The 13,691-nt window shown below is 40.6% G+C and overlaps 1 protein-coding gene across 3 annotated transcripts in view; it reads left to right on the top strand.

Moving 5' to 3' along the window:
- The window catches only part of notch2 (notch receptor 2), a 53,250-nt gene that overhangs the window by 16,042 nt on the left and 23,517 nt on the right, over positions 1-13,691 (top strand). For all 3 annotated transcript variants that reach the window (XM_031318420.2, XM_031318418.2, XM_031318419.2), the window contains exon 3: positions 13,030-13,304. In XM_031318420.2, coding sequence (XP_031174280.1) covers positions 13,030-13,304 — 275 coding nt within the window. The remainder of the gene's footprint in view (positions 1-13,029; positions 13,305-13,691) is intronic.

The raw sequence follows: 13,691 nt of genomic DNA, 5'->3' as shown, positions 1-13,691 counted from the left end.
TTTATGCCAATACTTGCTGGCATGTCTCTGAAACAACATTCAAATCATTTGCAGCTGTTTAAGGTTTAACCACATCCTCTAAGGTTTTATTTTTTACATTTTTATTAACTTTGCTACTATTTAATTACAATTGTAAATAATAATATGACGTATAAATGTTTTTTTTTGTACTGGGGAACCAGTTATTTTTAATTTTAAAGTCTGATGATATATCAGTTGTATTTACTCGCTCTCTTGCTCAGCCAAGCTGTCTCCATTCCTGAAGTCAGTATTTATTCTATGAATTAAATGATGATATTGATGATAAAAGAAAAACAGCAGAGAGGCTTCTTGCCCTGAAGACACAGAGACTCCTCTCTCAGCTAAGAGGGGTCAGCTGACAGAGCGCAGGCCTACTGTTAGAGCGATTAACTAGTCAGTCAATTCTTTTTGCTGTGCACAAGCAAACATTAACACACACACACACACACACACACACACACACACACACACACACACACACACACACACACACACACACACACACACACTGTATGCACACACTTGCCTCTGTCTGGTCCCGTCTGCACTGTGCTGCTGTTCAAAAGGCTCATTGTGTAAAAATCTAATTATGTATTTGTTAGTCTCCTCAGTATATTAAAGGCAGCCGGTTGTAAGTAAACAGTCACTTTGGCCTTTTGGCTCGGAGCAGCCTAATTATGTCACATGGATCACATCTGGGGTCACATTGGGATGACATGTATAATTAAACAGACGGTTAATAGTATACAACTGATGGACAGTTACATCTGTTTTCCAATACATTTTAAGACATACCTGTAGTGTACAGTTGGCCAGCCTGTTTTTAATGCTGAGAGTGGGAAGCAAGATCAAGTCATCATGTTTTTACCTTTACTCAGTTTATGTTACAACAGGAAAAAACATATACTACCATACATATGCTATATACTAATACATAAGTTGTAGTTTGATATTGTAATGAAACCTCTGCACAGTGGAGACAAGGCCCTGTTTTGATTTTCAACAGAGTGAGCTTCTGTGCGTCTTGCCTCCAATGCCACTTCTACAGAGTTCCCATACATTCTGGAAACTCCAAAAAACAACTACTCTACTTTCTGTTTGACGTCATTTAATTCCTTAAAAAATGTTTTCATTTAAGACAGAAAAGGAGAAGGGAAAGGAGAAACTTTTAATAGGCGTGTGCTTGCATGCATCTCAGTCGCATAGACTAAGGCAATGACATTTGCAGAAGAAATACATTTGAAAATGGGTTGGAAATTCGTGTTTGCATAGATAGCTCATATGTCTGATTTTGGACAAGAAGAATGTTGTTAAAGAGAGTTAAATTGCATGGGAGAGGTTGACTAGCAGACTAGCAGGGTGCAGGGAAGCCGTCTAACTGGTGACACTGCAAGCCATCAGAAATGGGTGTGAGAAAAAGGTGTGTGTTGTGAGTGCGTCTCTGTTTGGATTTGAGCACGTCACAAGCTTGCTTGGCAAATATTTGTAACTTGCAAAATTGCTGAAGGGATACCTAAATAGTTTCTGATGAGGTATTGGCGAAGAGCACAGAAACAGTGGTCTTGTTTGTGGGCCACAGAGGATTCCTGACACTAACATGGAGTCTGACTCACTGACTTAATACCTGAGCTGTCCAATCAAGAGTGAGGCTACACACATTAAGTTGTCCAAACCCTATTTTCTTCCAGAACAAGATCTCTTTGTCTGCTGTTGGGCCGTGGTGCAAACTGATTAACTCTCCCTCCCTTTTCGAAGCCTTTTTTCTCTCACTCTCTTATTCTCTTGCAGTCACTGTCATGCCTTTTATGTTTATTAAAAAAAAAAAATCTTTTCATGAGAGTGAGAGGAGAGAGTTACTGTGTTGTGTAGACCTGCTGCCTGTTTGATCTGACAGGTCGAATTTGCCTTTGGGGCAGACAGAGGAAGAGAAAAGGCCAACAGAAAAGAGCATGTCTTTTTTCAGGTAATTTGAGGAGGAATACCTCAGAGCACAACTCCTTACTAATGATGAGAGAGCAGCGAAGGGGGGGAAGGGAGACGAGCGAGAAGCGGAGCAGAGAGGGGATTGTAATTTCCCTCTTGCTACGCCTCCTTCATCAAACTGTCACTCATCCATCCATGCCTCTGTCCCTCTCTCTGCTTCAGAGATTTAGATGCCTCTGGACACAACTCACCAGGCCTCCTAATCCTTCTCCCACAACCCCATTATTGTCCAGATCTTTACCCTTTTGCCTTTATCATAGCCATATCTGCTCCGTCTCTCATGCATAGCTGTGTGTTTATAGAGCTTAGTTGAGGATTTTTTGCTCTGACTGTTGTTCACTTTGTGTCACCTCACAGTGAGCACTGGTGTGATTTCATGTCCACATCCCCTCTCAGTTTTTTTGATAAAAAGGGGGTACCAGAGTAGACAGTGGGATGACACAGACAATGAAGAAATATGCTCTCACTCTCACTCGCTCGCTCGCGCGCACATACACACACACAGATTTTAAGTGGATTAGGCATTAGGGTTGGGTTTAAAAAAAAATTTTCCGATTCAAATTGATCTTCGTGTGAATGATCTGATATTGATTCATAAAATCCTCAAATCGATCTTTTAAGAGGCTCCGTTTTAAATGAAATTAAACTATGATCCAAGGAATCCATGTTATGCTAAATAACGCTCCAAAGTTAGGCAAACATTTTTTCATGGACATTTTCACAGATGTATGGCTTTAGGTATATCGTCCCTGCATCACACCCTCTGCACTAAAGAAGCACTTTTTCTGTCTCTATGTAACTGCTTTGGGGTCAATTCTTAACGATAACATTCATATTTTTAATAATGCACCAGGTTAGAGGGTTTTTTTGTACAATTTAAAGCATTAGTTCTCTTAGAATCTCTTTCATATTCAAGCAAAATTGGTATAGTAACTGAAATATTGTTGATCAAATCGATAATGAATTGAACCAAATCGAATGGGAAATCAAATTGAATCAGGGCCTTGTGATTCGGAATCGATTCAGGAAACCATCCCTATTACATATATATATGATCCAAACTAAAGTCTACTAAAGGGTTGGTCATCATCTGATGGATGATGTCATTGTTCATGGGCGATGGCCAACAGCTGTTGTGATTTCACAACAGACATCGTGATGCTTCCCAGTTCTCAGTTTCAGTTTGGATGACTAGCGCAGCCCACGTCTGTAGTCCGAATGCTGAGCACTGAGTCAAGCAGCGCAGCAGAGAGGAGAGACAGATCATTATGTCGACCAACGATGTCATCGTCCATTGTGATGTTTCTCTGTGGACATCGTCATATGGCAATTCAGTAAATATCCCCCAACCCTAACCCACGGCAGTGATCTCTCTCTCTTACTCTCCAAAGACTTATCTCCTTCCCCTCAGCACAGCAATGTAGATGTGGTTTGGACTGGAACCACCACGATAAGAGTTTCTTTGTGTATGTGCGTGTATCGCAAGGGCACCACACACTGGCACAGTCACGTCAGGTTCAGTGTTTGGATGGTGGACATGTAGTAGTTCTATGTGACTCTTAACACTAGAACGGCCATGACGGTCATTTTGACCGTTTTGAAATTTATATGTGTAATAACTTTGCTGAATAAAAAAAATACAATCCTGCTGCTGCCTGACTTTTCCTAAAATAGTATGTATTTTAATTTAAAATTGTTTTTATATACATTACACAAAAGGCAAAGAAAACACAGTCACTTTTACCTATTTCGGCCATACACGGTCATATTGACCGCTCGGATTTTCGCGGTATTGTTTTTAATTTTTCGCGCGGTTGAAGATGCATCTTGGTTGCTTAGTAACTACCATAGTCTCTGTCAGAGCAACGTAACTAGCGGTCTCGAGTAACAAGTGTGGGCATCACCGATGGGCCGAAGGCAAAGCCAGAGTCGGTAACGTAGGCTACGGCGTGGAGGCACTCTGTTCTGAATCAGAAGGCAAACACCGGGCGCTCGCTCGGTGAAAGGCGCGGAACACGTAGATGGCCGGTGGCTGTTTACATGTTCATATAACTTTATACATCCTCGAACTGGCTGGAATCATTGCACACATCCTCTCCAAGGAGTGCACCAGCAGTAAAATTGTCCGGAGGAAGTTCATGCAGCAACTGGCAGAGCAGCTGAGAGCGGAGTTTATGGAGGAAAAAAGGGCAGCGGCGCACGGTCCGAGCAGTGCTGCGCACCGCAGCAGACGCCAAAACGGAGGCAGTGCCAGGTTAGGTTATAGCTAAATGTTCAAATAAGATACTTATAATTGTTATTTGGCTGTTATGAGTTAAGTTGAATGAATTTCCACACCATATTTTTCGGGATATGAATGTATGAAATAATTACGGTTTACTATGCCATGATATGAATAATTGAAACACGTATTACTACTCAAATGTATAATTAAACTCGTAAAAATGTACATTTCGGTGTTATTACGTTTTTCTAAAGATATCCTAACACAATACATAATACAATATTGCAATTAGGTATTTATCATGAGAGATTATAGAGTTTGGGATCTGGCGGTCAAAATGACTGCTCACGGCAGTTCTAGTAGTTATGGAATTCCGGCACTTCTAGTGTTAAGTGTGTGTTTTAAGGGTCCAAATGATGAGGTTAAGTAGACTGTTCATTAGTGACAGCCATAGCTGCAACTAAGGATTATTTTGTTTTATCAATTAATCAGTGAAATAATTAGTCAATTGTTTAATTTGTGACGGTTGCTTGTTGTGTTTGACCAACAGCCCAAAACCCCAAAGATATTTAATTTACAATCAGACAAAAAACAAACACATTTTTTTTAGAAGTCTTGTATTTACATAGTATGTCTTGTATTTTTGCTTGATACATAACTTATAATCAAATACTAAAACAGTTGTCAGTTAATTTCCTGTCAATGAATGAATTGACTGATCCTTTTAGCACTAGTGCTAACATGGTCTGCTGTCAGAGCTCACTGGGATCTGACCCTCTCTTTGGGGATCACCACGATAAAAAACCCGGTCAAGAACAAACCAAAGGGTAAAACAAACAAACGCATAGAAGCAGATGCACATCAGGCTGCTTGGAGATTTGGAGATTCAAACCCACTCTCAGAAAGAGGAAGCCTTACAAAGCAGTGGGGAATGTAGCAACCAGACCATAAACCCACATACAGTAAGGTGACAAGTGGCTCTCTGTCACACATAGATGATGACACTGTGGGGTCAAAATTACCTCCGTTTTGTTATGTTATTTTGTTTTGTAAGGTCATAAGGCATTCTCTATACATGCACTGTGATGTAAAGGCTCTGACCAGGATGAGTTTTAGTGCATCGTCACTAATTATAAAAAAGAGTCAGTCAATAAAGTAAAGCAACTATTATTACTTCATTCGATTACATTTGACTGAACTTTTAGTTGTTATTAAATCATCAACAGACAAACTCATGAAATATATAAAAGAAACACAAAAATACCTTGTTTTTGAATTTACTACTTGGTTGTGTGCCAGTGGGAAGTTCTAAGCAGACTTTTGAATAGACATAACAAATGCCACGGACCAAAAAAAACAACAAATTAGCTGGAAGAAAATCTCCTTGGGTGGGCTGCAGCAATACATTTGGTAAACACGGGCAATTCTGTTAAGTGACCTTAAAGTGGCCATATTATGCTCATTTTCAGGTTCATAATTGTAATTTGAGATTGTATCAGAATAGGTTTACATGGTTTAATTTTTTTTAAAAACACCACATTGCTGCAGCTCCTCTTTTCACCCTGTGTTCAGGTCTCTGTTTTAGCTACAGAGTGAGACCTCGCAACTTCTGTAACTTCTTTGTTGTCTGTCGCACATGCTCAGTAGCTAGGTAAGGATTACATGAGCTAGCTAGCTGTTTCTGCAACTTCGGCCTGTACAAGGCAGGATTAGCCGGGAGACTTCTTCTAAACGAGGGCGCACTTCCAACTTTGTGTGGAATACCTGCAGAACAGGGACATGTAAGTAGTTCTATACAATTTATTTTGTAGATTAGGGTGAATTCGTGTGTGTTGTAGCAGTGTTTTGCCATTGAGAACGAGCTAGCATGCTAGCCCCCGGTTAGCCCCCTAGGCCCCTCGTCTCGGCTAGTTACGTAGAAAGCCGTGCAGATTTTGAACAGCTCACCCGGAGACTGAAGGCAGGACACATTCAGAAACCCGTATCTCACTCAAAACAGCATGGATAGTTTTATTTTTTTCAAAGTGTGTATGCGTGTGGAAGCACCAGAGACACAAAATAACACCCCAAATCCCAGAAAAAGTTTTTTTCATAATATGGGCACTTTAAGTAAAGAGTGGACCCTGGACACTATATTCTTTTTTGTTATACATTTTGTTTTAAAAAAAAGAATTTTATAGGCCGACAGATCTATTGTTGGCGATTCCACATTAAACAACTGCAGAAACAGGATAATGACAGAACAACATGGAGAGGCAGGCAGAAGGAGCGCTCAGAGAGAAAATGGGTCATGTGCTGTCTACCACAGGCACTCAGATGAGTCTTTTTAAACATGTTTCTAAACACAGTCTGAGATTTTACCACATGTCCCTCGTTTGGACTCCACCCTGCTCTGCACTCCTTTATTCTGTCTACACTGATGCTTTTCGGTCTGAATACCTGGCTCCCTTTTCTTGCTGTATGTCTTGCTCTCTTATTACTTTTGTGGCTTTTACTTGCACCTAATTGCGCTCTCTTCATTTTGTCCACCTTCCTCTTTTTTCCTAGTATTTTTATCTATACAACGTTGACATCATTCTCACACCTCCCTCCGCCTGCCTCCTCTGTGATGGTATTTCTGCGGCCTCTGCTCTTCTGTATCAAAATAAGAAGTGAGGGAGTGTACCAAAATACACCTCCAACCCCAAACTTCCTGGTTTCCCTCCCCCCAAAAAAGAACCCATAATTAAACCTTAGTTTTCATCTATGTTTGCATTTTAATTTTCCTGGCTTCTCCTCTATGGCACTGGCTGATATATGGGCCTAAATGGTACGCTGCTGCCAGTCTCCCATTGCCAGACCTATCCACACACTACATTTACACTGGCAGTAGAAGAGAAGGATCTGGCAGAACTCGCTCATTCTGTGATAGGACAAATACCCTCTCTGGGATGTCTGAATTATAGGTGCTCTTCCTTAATGTAGTGGTGGGGATAAGGCTGTGGTGTTATTGAGAAACATCTGTCAGTATTAAGCATATTATATTACTTTAGATTGGCCAGATGTGACTGTTTATTCTCTCTTGCTTTAGTTCAATTCTTGTCTGTAATTTCATTACTTATTGCATCAATGGCTCTGTAATTTAACTAAAACCTTCTTTTTAGTGTACAGTAGTAGCAGCAGCAGCAGTTGACTTGACTGCCTGCAGGAAATGGTATCAAAGCCTTCAGTGTAGACTTTCCTGAGTCGAGGTGGAACAGATAAGGTCACATGCTGGTGTAACTCCTCATTGAGATATATTTTACCACACTCAAAGCAGTCTTGGGAGCTCCCCGATCAGGCTCCACCATTCACCTTTGAGGTAAAGAAAGTGCTTCTCTGTTCTGGGTCTTATTATGACTGAACGTTCAACTCAGTCATCCAGGTAATATAGTGACTGAAGATGAAGACAGAAGTTTTTGATTTAAACGCAGAGTTTGGTCTCATGTAATGACTAACACAGTCCATTGCTTTGAACATCCTATTTTTTGTGACTCTGAATGTACATTTGCCGTACAGTGATTTATATAAAAATCAGAAAGATGTGATAATGATTTCAAGCACATCACCCAGCCAGCTATTTTTTTTTTTTAAAGCAGGATCTAAAACTGTCCAGCTTGATCCCACTAGGGGATTTTAAACTCATTTTAATGGTACTGGGAAAAAAACATCTTTGGAATCTTGTTTTTAGTACTTTAGTGTTTTAAGTCTACTTGGGACTTTTGTTTAAATATTGTATATAGTACATATTGTGTATACTATTGGATGTTGTTTGCCTGTCTGTAGCTGATGTTGTGTATTGTCCTTAACGTGTCTCTCTTGAGAATGAGACCCTGTGTCTCAATGAGATGACATGTATAAATAAAGGTTATAATAATAATAAAATAAATAATAAATGATCTACCAGGCATCTTGCAGCTACAATTTCTATTGCTAGCCGAGGATTCCTGAGTTCCCGATTAACCTCCACCACCAAACTAACAGCATAGCCATGCATTGAAGCAACAGCAAAGCCCGTAACGTGTTCTGCACTTGACTTGGGATGTCCATGCATGCTCACACACGACTATAGTACAGTGAATAGGCCACCTATGCTCTAGCCATGCCAGGGAATGATCCAGGGATTGAAATGTGAGCTGGTTTATGCTCTCTCACACTCTTTCTTTGTGATGGCCGCAGGGGGAGAGCATGATGAAGTTATTAAGCGTAGCTGAGACTGGAATAGTGGCTGGAGGAGTTGGTGGTGGGGTTGTAGTTAGGGAGAGGAAGGTGGAGAGGTAGGAGAAAAGAATTGGCACACAAGAAAAAGGGGAATTACGGATTTGGGATGGGAGGAGAAGGAAAGATTATGGGAGCTTGGGACATAGGAATTAAGGAATGAAGGAGGTGGGAGACGTTACATGAGTGAGTGAGAATCAACCCACTCCTCTCTGCTCATTGAAGCCCCCACGGCCAGCCAGGACAGGCAGAGGTCAGCATGAGGTAGAGGAGGAGGAGGAGGAGGAGGAGGAGGAGGAGGGAGAGAACGAAGTAGAGAAGGGGTGCAGAGGGAAAGGGAGAGAAAGAGGGAGGGGTGTGCGTGAGATGGGGGGCGCTAATGTGAACCAGCTGTAGAAACCTGACACCTCGAGAGTGGGTTAGAAATGAGAGGTGGAGGAGTGAGAAAGAGAGGGAAAGAAGGGCTGCAGGAAATTGCAGAGTAAGAGAAGGATGGGGAAAAGAGGAGAAAAAAGTCCTCATGAAGCAAAACAAAGAATCCCATAGATGACTTTGGCTGCAGAAACCCCTCTCTGCCGAGTTGTTCATGAAAGAAGAGCTGACTGTATGTGGGTGTTAAGGTATCTATGTGCTTTAGTCTGTGTGCAAATTCTTGCCCGTGTTCTGTAGTGTCTATGAAAATTTGTCCCACTGCTCTGTGCTGTATTCAGTGACAGACTAATGTGTCAGTGTGTTGGGTTATCTCTTCCTCGGTGAGACACCACTCCCTGACAATAATGTGAATTTGCCCCACTGCTCTGTGCTGCATTCAGTGACAGACTAATGTGTCAGTGTGTTGGGTTATCTCTTCTTCAGTGAGACACCACTCCCTGACAATAATGTGAACCACGCTAAGCCTTGTCTGTTTGCCCCAGAGTCTAGCAATACAGCCAGAGGCTAATAATGAGCTCTCTATCTGGCAGTGAAACCTGAAGGACAGGGTGGTATCGTGTCCTGACGCCATGGCATTTGGCTTGTCAACACTGGTTAGATAGCAGTGGTTGAATTTAATAGAGGTTACTATGCATCTTTACTGTCAGCACTTTTTCAGGAATTTTCACATAAATCTAAAAGTTGTAAATAGTTCTTGAAGGGTGGTATAGGGTTGTGTAGGCGACACTATAGGAATTATAATTGTTTGTTTTTTTATAAATAAAAAAAAATCTTTCTTGCACATTGAGTGATTTCCTAACCATGTTAACTTAATAGTTATATTTCATGCAAAATAATTTAAAAATGATTCATTCTAAGCTCAAAAGACTTGTAATCAAGCCAAACATTAAAACAAAACACACGTTTCAAATTTCCTCGCTCACTTTGAAGTGGCTATACTTAACTTTGGAAATGCCTCTCATATTCCCCATATTTTAACAGTGAAAATGTGTGAAATGTTCCCAGTGAAATGTAAACCTGGCATTAAGCTGGACACAGTGTTTTTTGTGTGACAGCCTGCTAATGTGATGTATGTCACAGGGCAGAGGGCCATGTCATTACTCCTTGAGAGGGGGTGGAGAGGTTGTCCAGGAGAAGAAAGCAGTCCTAATTCCCACGACAGCCTTCTTGTTGTAATATCATGTGCAAGCTGTGTTTGTGTTCAGAGTGGGGAGGGACATCTTTGTGTTTGTGTATTTATCTGTGTGTGTCTTTTGGGGTGTGTGTAGGGTTGCACTGCAGACATGCTGATACAGCGACGGAGACAGGAAAGAGGGTGGGTGTCTAATCTGACAGAGTTGAGGTGAAGAGGCATGAAGTCTCTTTTCTTTGAAGATCATACGTCACTATTAATCTACCAACATGTTTATCTGTTTACCAGCACCATGAGTATATAAAATAGCAGATAAATAGCAAATAGCAGATTTTTAGTGAATATGTATGTATTTAAAATATAAGGCTGGCGATAAAACAAACCAACAATGTGTTTTATCTGTCTCTCAGTACTTTGTAATGTGTCTTGCCTCTGTTCGCCTCTGAGCCCCAAGACTATACCTTCCTTATGAAGCTGTAAATCTTTAAAAACTAATTAACAAATGTATACTTTCATATTTATGTTATATTATATCTGGCCTATTTGTGAAAAAAAAAAAAGCGCCGTCTCTCTTTTAGCTAAGGGGTCCTTGGCCTAAAAAACTTAGAAGACCCCTGCACAAGAGAGGCATTTCTGGCAGCAGGACTAGTATGTGGAGTATGTGGACTTGACTGAAAATAAACTACATTGCCCATCATATTGAAGAATCATGTCACTCAATTCTACAATGGGGCTCATTAATGTGTTTTTACTCATCTTTGGACAATAATATAGGTCTATGGAATAAGATATGTCAGTCTTTGGCTGCACAGGCTACTAATACTTCTTACTAGGATCAACTACTTTGTTCACTATAAGAAAAATATAGAATATTATATATATATATATATATATATATATATATATATATATATATATATATATATATATTCTTAAACTTGAATATTATTGAGGTTTCTGTCATATCTAGACTAAACAAAGATAAAACTACAGAAATCATGAACGTATTGCTCAATATTATTGTGTTGATTCAGTTTTGTGTTTTTTTGTTGGTTTGTGCACACGTCAGCGCATTTGATATACTGTTTAACTGTGACCTAAATATGTTAGAGTGGGACTTTGTTGTCAGATGTTGATTGTCATATGTGAGGAGACATTGGGTGACTCGCACATCATACCGAGCGGAAGTCTCACAGATGTAATTGATCTGTAAGACTTCTGGCAGGCATGATTCATGACTGTCAAGCTGCTTTGGGGTGGAGTAGCCAATAATAAATAAAAGCCAGTATGCGTGAGACAGATTTTTTTTTTCAAATCATTACCATCTCCAATGTTTTCGTCTCTGTTTTATATGGCTCATAACACCTACCTCTGATTCTTCACTTTTATGTTTTTTTCATTTGGAATGGTTATGAAAGAAGGTATTCATTTCTCTGTGTATGTGTGTGTTAGTTACTGTGCGGTGTATCCTATTATGTTACCTGAGCCCCTCTAGGGAGGCAGGTTTAGAGGCCTGTGTAAGAGGCAGCAAGTCACTAAGTCGCCCACAGTCCCCAGACAGCGTGTCTGCCATGTGCCACACGCACAATGCAACAGACGACTGATCAAAATAGCCTGCGCAGGAAATTACCTGACTAATAACATTTTCTCTCGGTAACAAAATAACCTTTCTGACCAAATGCTGTCACACATAGAGAAGTGGTGAATGAAAGTGGGAGGGACGGAGAAAAACAGAGGAATAGAAAGTGACTAAGGCATCATTGTCTCTGATGAGATCTCCTAGTGGACACGTTGTGTAATATTGCAATTTCCTCCCCAGTGCTCGACATGTGGCTGAATCACTTGACTGAAATAGAAGAAAAAAGAGAAATCAAAAGAAAGTGGTGTTGAATAAGCAGTGAAGAAAAACCAGATATGATTATACTGTAGATCACATGTGGTCATAGCATGATAGATAAGTGTTGCTTTTCTTTTAAGCCATACACTGTACCGTTTGTTGTGAGCAACTTGCCGTTGTCAAGAAAACGTCCTTAACCTTTACTGTGGACACATTTCTGTACATTATGGCATTATCTGTTGCCATGACTATTGTTCGTTTATTACATTGCCCAAATAATTGCTGGTGCTTTTCAGAAGTTGATTTTAGTTTCGGCCAGGCTTCAGTCAACAACTTCCAGATAGCTCCAGCTCACATCCTTCTACTTTTAAACTTCTTCTTTTCAATCATTGACCCCAGTTTAACCCTTTCACCAAGCTCAGCTTCTTCCTTTTCTCTTACAGGGTTTATGGGGCAACAGCTTACTTTTCTCAGTAATCTTAGGGTTAGTGGTTTACATCTTAACAGCATGTCAAAATGTCCTTCAGCAAGACACAGTACTCTTAAGTTCTTTTTTTAAGCAGCTCACGGTCATATTAATGTGTGTACTTTTACTGTAAATAGCGTCATATCTCTCTTAAAGACATTAAATAAATGCAGACCTTTAACCATTTAATAGTAATTGAACAACTAGTTTCTCTTTATGCACAACCACACATCTCTTATATTTTAATATCTCCTACCTAGTGATGTGGTTCCCCACATATAGTTGTTTAGATCACTGTGCAACAGGGAGACTGTGCAACAGACACTAGTGTTTGTTTACCGGTGCTGTTTCTTTGATGTGTGTGTACTACAGGACTCTCGTGCAGACGTTATGCTCCGCTATCAATGCTGTCGTCTGATGTGGTGCATTATAGCGCATCTGACTGAAACTCACTTTTTTGTTTTGTTTGTTTGCCTCTCTGTCACACACACACACACACACACACACACACACACACACACACACATATCAATATTTGTCTTTTTGTTTAACTCATCTTTCAACTTTTTCGTCTGTATTGATGAGTGATTAGGTTTAAGTCCTTGTATGTGTGCCTTGGCATGCTCCATCATTGATTTCTGTGTTTTTGTGTGTGTGTGTGTGTGTGTGTGTGTGTGTGTGTGTGTGTGTTTGTCTAGGTGTGCACCAGGCTTTCTGGGTGAGTACTGCCACCATAGGGACCCTTGTCAACCTGGCTTCTGCCTGAATGGAGGAAACTGCTCTGTGTCCATGTTAGCTGGTGTACCTGTACCAGGCAGCGCTGTCTGCACCTGCCCTCTTGGCTACACCGGACAGCACTGCCAAACTCCCCAGAACTCCACATGTTACCCCAAAAACCCCTGTGCCAACAAAGGTGTCTGCACCCTGCTGTCCCTTGACAAATACAAATGCAAGTGTGCCAGAGGATGGACAGGTGAGATGCTGTTAAATCACCTCTCAGGAATTTGTCACGGGGGGCAGTGACATCTTATTTTTTATCACCAGTACACTAATCTATTTTTAAACATTCTGAATGCAAATCCACTTGCTAACTGTAAAGACTGCTATGTCCTGAGTAGGGTTGGGTACCGAAACCCGGTTCCTACGCAACCGGTAGGAATTGGACCGGATTACAATGAAAATTTCGGTTCCACTTAATGTGTCGAAATATTTTCCCTCTGTCGCTCCGAAACGGACGTAAATATATCACACTTTCTCTGTAGTCTACCGTTAGCTAGCTACTGTAAATGTAGGCTACTTTCAAAATGCCATATTTTCCTGGTGAAGGTCTAAGACCAAAACGTTGTATTTTTCTAAATTT

The sequence above is a fragment of the Sander lucioperca genome, chromosome 11 (genome assembly GCF_008315115.2).
Source record: "Sander lucioperca isolate FBNREF2018 chromosome 11, SLUC_FBN_1.2, whole genome shotgun sequence".
NCBI classification, from domain to species: domain Eukaryota; kingdom Metazoa; phylum Chordata; class Actinopteri; order Perciformes; family Percidae; genus Sander; species Sander lucioperca.
This window is presented reverse-complemented; position numbering and strand designations above follow the sequence as displayed.